Source organism: Pteropus alecto, unplaced genomic scaffold (genome assembly GCF_000325575.1).
Source record: "Pteropus alecto unplaced genomic scaffold, ASM32557v1 scaffold72, whole genome shotgun sequence".
NCBI classification, from domain to species: domain Eukaryota; kingdom Metazoa; phylum Chordata; class Mammalia; order Chiroptera; family Pteropodidae; genus Pteropus; species Pteropus alecto.
The window spans coordinates 23876278-23884889 of NW_006436811.1; the positions used below are offsets into that span (position 1 = coordinate 23876278).

Below are 8612 nucleotides of genomic sequence, written 5' to 3' on the forward strand. Positions count from 1 at the left end.
AATAGTCTAGGGGTTTAATACAAGTAGGTCTCAGTATGAAGCAGTATGAAACTATGAGTGAAAAACTAGCTTTCTCCTATCTTGGCCCTAACTTACTGAGAGACCTAGCACAAGTGTTCTCCAACGTGGCCCTGAGTTTTTCAATAGTTCCAATTTTATATTTAAATCCTTTACTGATTGCAAGTATCCCAATCTTATATCTACCCAACGGAAGATCTCGATAAATAGGTTGCAAAGAACTCCTAGCAGTTCTGCCTTGGCTTTGGCACAGAATTACTCAAAGACACAATATTTGCTGAGAGTACCTTGAGGGAGATATTCTGGACTTCTCTGAATTTCTAGGGAAATTATCAGCGGACTTTCCTCTGTGGTTGAGTAATGAAGTATGTCAAGGGTGGTTTGAGTAACCGATTTTCTTTGCTTGCTCCTGGTCCCCACTTGCTTTGCATCTCACCATTGAACAGATGGCCCGCTGGAAATTGTCATTGACCACCACATACAGTAATAGGTTCCCAAAGGTGTTCAGGGCAGCTAATGGTTTAGAAACAATATAAGCTTCATAGATCTGATTCTCAGTAGAGCAGCTGATGGAAAGCAGGCGAGATTCAATCCGAATGACCCGCAAGATATGGAAGGGCAAAAAACATATATAAAACACGAGAAGTAGCAGAATGGTTAGCCTTCTAGCTTTCTGCTTAAGACAGCTGCGAGTCTGAGGACCTTGGGTTAGGGTGTAGATAATCATTGTGTAACAAAGTGTCACTATCACCAGGGGAAGGCAGAAAGTAGTTGTGGTCAAAATTACATTGTACCATTTGAGAGTGATGAGGTCTTCTGAACTGGTGAGGTCAAGGCAGGCAGAACGATTGGTCTCGGTGGTTGATGTGATCAAGAAGTTCATTGGAATGACAGCCATCAGGGAAATGATCCATACCACAGCACAGGCCACCACGGCCCATCGAGTTTTGTGAACGGAAAAGCAGCTCATCGGGTGATTGATCACAAAGTAACGGAAGATGCTGAAACAGGTGAGGAAGAGGATGCTGCTGTACAGGTTGAAATGGAAGCCAAAGCGGATCAACTTGCACATGAAATCCCCGAAGATCCAGTTCTCGCCACTGGCGTAGTAGTGAATCAGGAAAGGGAGGCTGGTGAGATACAGCAGGTCTGTGCAGGCCAGGTTCAGCATAATGACCGTGCTGCTTTTCCAGGGTCGCATTTTGAAAATGTAAGTGGAAATTGCCACCGCATTCCCTGGAAAGCCCACCAGGAAGATGATGCTGTAAATAACAGGGAGGTAGTGCCTCCTGAGTGAGATTTTTTCATCAGTGCAATTACCAAAAGCAGCTGCATAATCAGAGAAATCAGATGCATTTGCAAAATCATCTAGTGGCTCATTCATGGTTGTCTCCTTTCATCTTGCAAGAAAACAAGAGAATTCAGTTTGGCAATATGAATTGACAGAAGCAACTCCCTGATAAAAGAAAATAGAAAACATTAATGTTAGAGTAATGAAAACAATGATCCACTTTTAAATGAAAATGGCTCTAACATCCTAAATTTGCCACTTTTTCCTCTTTAATCTCAAAAGAGATCCTGTGGAGAAGAAATTGAATTTCTAAGAAAATGGCTGTGAGGCGAGTTACTAAAGACATCTAATACTAATATAAAAGTTAAATTACCATGAGAATTAATATGAAAGATTGGGGGAAAAAACCCACGCAGTGCTGTGGAAAACAATTTGACAAGGTTGCTGTTTGGGCAAGCCATAGGGTATCACCATTAGAGATTTTAACAAGAAGACCCATCATTAATCAAGTGTGTCATACTTTACCTCTAAACTTGACAAAATGCTGAGAAGTATTTCTTATTATCTCTGTTTCACAGAAGAAATGAAGACAGGGAGGTTATGCAACCTGTCCCTGGTAACATTGCTAGTGGCCTAGTGGCATGGCTCAGATCAGAACCCAAGCTCATCTGAGTTAAAAGTTATTCTCTTTCTACCTTACCTCACTGGGCTGCCTGTTAATCTGTATTACTCTAAATAATTGATGGAACAGGAAGTGCAAAGGCATTGAAAGACTGAACACTGGAAAAATTTAAAACGTAGATTTCATGCACTGCAACATGATATGTATATACGGTAGATTTAATTTTAAATGTCAGCTCTTCCAACCCATTTTAATTGCTAACATAATTCGTTCCGGGGACTGGGGGCTGCAGGGGGAGGAGGAGCCACTTTAAGAGCTTGTGCTCTATCACCAGACAGACGGCCTGACCTTGATTCTCAGTTTAGCCAAAGAGTAGTTGTCCTTAAACAAGTCGTTTAAGCTCTCCAGGGCTGGGAGGAGTGGGATTTAAATTTCCTTCTTCTCGCTTATCAGTGTTTTCTAAAACTTTGAGAGTGGATTTCTGCAATGAGAAAAGCATGAAGATCATATAAAAGAATTACTAACAATTAACTTATTATTCGAATGTAAATAGCCTTTGGTAAAATGCATCCACTTACACATTTATGGAATGCCCACTGTGTATTAATTAGGCACTCCGCCAGGTCCTAGAGATATAAAATGAATAACACACACAGATGTACAAACCACTATTGCAGTCTACTGGGGAAAATGGACATGAAAATAATTTTAACAAAATATAACTGTACCTCATGGGGCTGTCAATATACTAAAAAACAAGGCAAGAAAAACACTTGGAACACAATTGGGCACATAATAAGTGCTCAGTAAATGTTAGGTGGTTGTTAATAACCAAGTCCTTTGATAGATGAATGGTACAAGGCTGCTGAGATCACGAAGAAGGGAGGGAACGGCTACTTGGAGACTAGTAGAGGGCACTAAAGGAAGGTCATGTACCAAGGAACATATAAGCTGACACTAGCAACAGGATGAGAAAGGCGTTCCAGGCAAAGAAAATAGCATATGCAAAGGCACCCAGATATGACAGAATTGAAGGGATCAAGGGGAGCTCAAAGTAGCAGAGTACGGCTACTATATTGGGGGCACTGGGAGATGAAGCTGGAAAGGGAAAAAATCGCTAATAATAAAATGGTACCTCCTGTGTACAAAGCACTCTTCTACGTGTCTTATATGTATAAACTCATTTAATTCTCACAGCAACCTGGTGAGGTAGTGCTGTGATCATCCCCATTTTACAGATGAAGAAACTGAAACACAGAGAAGGCAGTGATCTGCTTAAGGTCACACAGATATTAGTACTAAACCAAGATACAGGACGGGGTAGTCTGTCTGCAGAGCTGAACTGCCTCTCACAAGTAGACAAAAGGCAAATAAGTGCCCTATAATAGCAAAGACGAATTAGACTTTATTCTGGAAGAGCTCAATAAATCAAACTCCTAAATTGTGTGATCTGAGACTAAAATGTCCATAATACCAGAATCCACCACTTTGGGTTGAGAGAGGATTAAATGAATTAATATAAATAAAGTGTTTTGAAGGGTGCCTGGCAAACAGTAAGTGCTGTATCAGTGTCTGCCACCATTACTACTATTACTTGGTACTAAAATCTACACTATCAGCTTTTCTCAGCATACTACAGAGATATATTTCATACTGGCCCAACTTAAATTTGAAATTAGTAGATTTCTCTGTTGATTCATCTTGAATATACTATACTCTTCCAGATCTCACTTAGGGTGCAGATCAAAATGCATTTAAACATTTATTACTTTATTCAGAATAAATTGGAAAAAGAATGACACAGAGATGCAAAACTTGCCACTGGGCAGCTGTTAGGGGAGGCCCGTGCTCCCTGGGGCCATGTATTACCTATTAAAAGTGAATGTTTCTCTTCTTGTCTCTCACTGGCAATGCTATTCCTAGAACTATCACCTATGCAGCAGTAGAGGGGAAAGGAGTCAGGTGCTATTGGCCAGCAAGGATGCTGTGAAGCCAGGAAACTGCAGTGGAGAGCGGTTTTTCCCTTGGCCAACACCTTACATGGGCTCATGGACAGATAGGAGGCAATAATTTGAACCTAAAGAAAATGATCATGGTTAGGCAGTCCATGAAGCAGCACTGCCTGAAGTCAGTTTTTAGAAAGTCAAGATTTAAATCCACACTGCATGTCTGTCAGCTCCTTGAAAGCAGAAACATGAAGTCACATTGTACCCCAGAGGCCCCACACACAGAAGGTGCTCAATAAATATATGCTGTATACCTACAAGAACAATGAGGAACATCAGCAAAATTTATCTTGTGCTGAAGGGTTAGTGAAGCAGCAACTATTATTTAAAAAAAAAAAGTTTGGTTCTTTAATGACTTTTAAAGTAAAATGCAAAATTAATTTCTGCCATTGCCTTGCCATGTTATGGGGCCACTTTAAACAATAATCTTATCAGGAAAAGACAGGTTGTAGGTAGAAACAACCAACTTATTGTTTTGATAAACAACAGTTCAGCTTGGGATTTAATGAAGTTGATTGACCAATTGCAAGAGAGGAGGGGCTGACTAAAAAATTTAACCCTCACCAAAAGAATGGTTTGAGTTTACAAAATATGTGCAAAGTTAAGAACAGCAGACAAAAACTGTTCTAGGCTGTGAGCCAAGCAGAATGAAGTAGCCTCTTTCTCTGGTAGTCCCAGGATCCTGTGCAATTCACTCCTACTGCCCAGAGCACCAGATGTCCAAAAAGAAATCATTTTCATTCAAAGGACATTAAAAATTAATGTGGCGTATTCCCTACTCTTTGCTACAACAGTGGATCTCAAACAAAGGGAGATTACAGATCACCTGGAACTGATGGGCTCTATATAAATCAGAAATAATGATCTATTAAGTTTCAACATAACCAGATATATAATTTTGAACTAAACTAGATGCCACACAAATAAAAGCAAGCACCAAAGATTTGGGAAAATTTTATAAAGGAAAAATACAATTTTAATCTTCAATTTTTTTTTCTCTGTAAATGGGATGAGACTGTGATTGTTTGAGACTAATTCCAAGATATTAATGTTTTGGGAACACCCAGCTTGAGGACCGCTATCCTAATGCCATTATGTGGATAAAGAAGGCAGGACCAGAAATGGTGTCTAATCAAGTGGCAGCATATATTACATCACATCCATAGAGCATTCTTGCCCATTTGGTAGGAACAAGTAAAGCAGGATTAATGTTAAAATGATTTTTTAGGGTATCTGCTAATTTTGTAGTAAACTCCATATCTAACAGCCTCCCCCCACTGCAGCTCCCCACCTACCACAGACACCCTCGGGTTTCTCTGGTGCCCTCCAAAGCTGAGTTAATCTCCATTCTCTCCTCCTTTCCCAGCTGCGGGTGGACCAGGGAGACATAAACGTGGAACGCTTCACCTATCACCTTCCTTCAGCGTTCTGGGAGACTCCGCAGCTGGGGTCACATTTGGTTACCAAGAAGAAACTTAGATAGACCTTTCATTCACAAAGATTCATCTTGGTTTCCTCTTCCACATATTTGTAAACTACTTTGATTTCCTACTAGTGGGAAACAGACCAATTCTTAACGCAGAAAAATGTATGACGTGGATGAATGTTGCATTCCCTTAAGTCTGAAGGAATCCCTCCACCCAGCTCTTTCCTGAATCCCAGCTTTCAAATGAGGATCTGCAACTCAGGCATCCTGAAAGACATTTAGGCCCAAAGCTTTGATTTTCGTTAGCTGTTTGATCTCTGGAGAACCAAATAAAAACAGGGAAGCTCTTCACAGAAAAATGCACCTATGGACACAAAAATGGTACATACAATTTAGAGGTTTAAAGACAATTGGAAACTAGTTTGCTTAATCTATAGCACAAAACAAGACAAACGAAAGGCATTTCAGAAGAAAAAGTTTTGCTGGTCTGCTTGTTTTAGGGGTTGTGGCCAGTATCCTTGGGCATTGCCAACACCATAAAGCCTAGAACTACACGTGTGAACCAAGAACGCATCCGAGGGTGCAGAATCGATAGAGGTAGGAGATGAACTGTTTGTCGCCAAAGTCCCCCAAAGACCCCAAGCTTTGTCGTGAAAAAGACAGGAGATGAGATCGATAATCCAGAACTTTTCCAGGTCTCCCTGAGACAAATCTCAGGCCATCCTAGGGTTTTATTTTTCCAAAATGCACCCCTGCCCCTGCCAGGATGTGGGGTGCTCCTGCTGCCTCCAAGAGAAGAATTTGGGGCCCCCTGCTCTGGCCACCCTCCAACCCTATTCTGCCGCAGAAACGTGTCCCGGGGTTCTCTTTTCCCTCAGGCTCGGGCACCCCCCGCCTTCCTACTCCCGGTCCCAGATAAGCGCAGATCCCCACAACCAGCTCCCTCAGGCCCGCAGAATCCGGCTCCCCAACCTCGACTCACCTGGCACCCTGGCGCGGCCGCCGTGAGCCCCGAGTGGCTGTCGGAGCGCGGCTGCACCCTGGTGGCAGGATGGTCTCAGCTGAGGCCAGCGCGTAGCTCCTGCCCCGCCCACCCCTCCGAGGCAGGTGAGCGCTCAGGTCCCGCCCCAGCAGACAATGGACAGCATCCTCCCTCGGCCGCTTTCCAGGCCACCCAGGGACACAGCAGCTTCACTCCCGGGGACTGCTGAACATCCTCCATGCCTGTTTGGAGCGAAAGAGAGTATTTGCAGAGGTGCATAAACAGCCTAGGAGGAGGGCTTTCGCCCCAGGAAGACTGCAGTCCTGCTGTCTGGGTCCAGAAATATCACCTGCTTGCCCACAGTTCAGGACCTTTAATTTAGCATGAAATGGAACGACTTAAATTCTGGCCCTCTAAATTAGAGATGTCCACTGAAGTGTCTTTTCACTGTATCCACTTATGAGCCTGTCCTCCATTGCTCAGCAAGGTGGTTTAAAAATAGTTCCTAACTGTGTGGGAAGAGCTGTCTTCATCTCCAGATCTAGGATTCAGCCCTCTTGCCTTATGACGTGGGAACAGCCTCTACCCTTCTCCGGAACTCAGTTACATCGTCCAAGAGAACAGGATTCCCAATCATTGAACTATAGGATCCCTTCCAATATCAAAAACAAGTTTTTGTATTGCCCAGCGGGGTGCATGGAGAAAGCCCTTTCTATCCTTTTCCTGTGGATGGGCATTGAATTTCCCTTCTGCACTGCCCTGTTGATGGGATTTAAAGCAACCAGTGTATCCTCTGGTCATGCCAGCGAGCCAGAGCAAGATTGTTAAACCAGTTATCCCAGAGCCCAGTGAGAAGATCCTTCCTAGCTGATGGTTAGGGCAGCACTATATTAGGTATTTTTTATTATTATGCTTATCTTTATTATTTGCATCCCAGGCTCTCCCAGGAAACATTTTGCATTCAGAGAAAAATTATTCTACAATTTCATTCTTTTAAATCACTGCCTCAATTTGTCATTTGGAATTGTTTGACCCTATTTTGTTCCAATTGTTCCACACTTTCACTCACCGGACCTTTGCTGCTTGACTATCACGTATCAGGCACTGAAGAGATAAAGAATAAGACATAATCTCTGCCTTCCCAGAGCATATGTCCTCGGAAAAAAAAAACCCAATTAATTTAAAAAGCGAATAGGCTTTGATCCTGGTAAATGAAGGTGCTGTAAGTGAACATAATCCAAGTGAAAGAGAAAAAGAAATCAGTAAAGGCCTTCTGGGGTGAAAGACATTTGAGCATTTTTCTGATGATCAAGATTTCCAAGTAAAGAGGAAATGACTTAAAGAGATTATTTAAAAACAAATATTGGTTTCTAGAATTTTAGACGCGAAAGGAACATTTTAGAATATTCAATCCTCACAATGTAAGATGGTGTAACCACTATGGAAAATAGTAAGACGATTCCTCAAAAAAATTAAAAATAGAATTACCATATGATACAGCAATTTCAGGCCCCAACAACCAGAAAAAAAAAAAAGGAAAAAAAATTGAAAACAGGGACTCAAAGAGATATTTGTACACCATGTTCATAGATCATTCACAATAGCCAAAATGTGGAAGCAACCCAAATGTCCATAAGTAGATGAATGGATAAACAAACTGGTATATACATATAGTGGAATATCATTCAGCTTTAAAAAGGAAGGAAATTCTGACACCTATTACAACATGGATGAACCTCAAGGACATCATGTTAAGTGAAATAAGCCAGTCACAAAAGGACAAGTATGGTGTGGTTTCACCTATATGCAGTACATATACAGTAGTCAAATTAATAGAGATAGAAAGCAGCATGGTGGTTGCCAGGGGCTGGAAGTAGATGGAATGGGAAGTGTTTGTTAATGGGTACAGAGTTTCAGTTTTACAAAATGAAAAGAGTTCTGTGGATGATAGTGGTGATCGCAGCACAACATTGTGAATAGACTTAATGCCACTCAACTGTGCACTTTTTAAAAATTGTTAAGATGGTAAATTTTTGTGTGTATTTCACCACAATTTTTAAAATCTTATTTTTAAAAAATACAGTCCTATGATCTCACTTTAAAAAAGAGGACACTGAAAATTAGAGCAGTCCATGTGACAAGCCTGAGGACAGGGCCAGAGAGGCCTGGGTAAGACCAGTACTCTAGCCTTCTGCTCTTACTCCTCTGTGCCCGGGGTGGCTGGGCCACTTGATTGAAGCCATTGCTTTACCAGAAGCAATGTGCTG

At 41.8% G+C, this 8612-nt stretch overlaps 1 protein-coding gene across 1 annotated transcript; it reads right to left on the reverse strand.

The window, feature by feature from the left end:
• Positions 1-289: 289 nt before the first annotated feature.
• Positions 290-1414, reverse strand: OXGR1 (oxoglutarate receptor 1). The gene has a single exon (XM_006913821.1). The coding sequence runs from the start codon at positions 1400-1402 to the stop codon at positions 389-391; it is 1014 nt and encodes a 337-aa protein (XP_006913883.1). The 5' UTR covers positions 1403-1414; the 3' UTR covers positions 290-388.
• Between the last annotated feature and the right edge of the window lie 7198 nt (positions 1415-8612).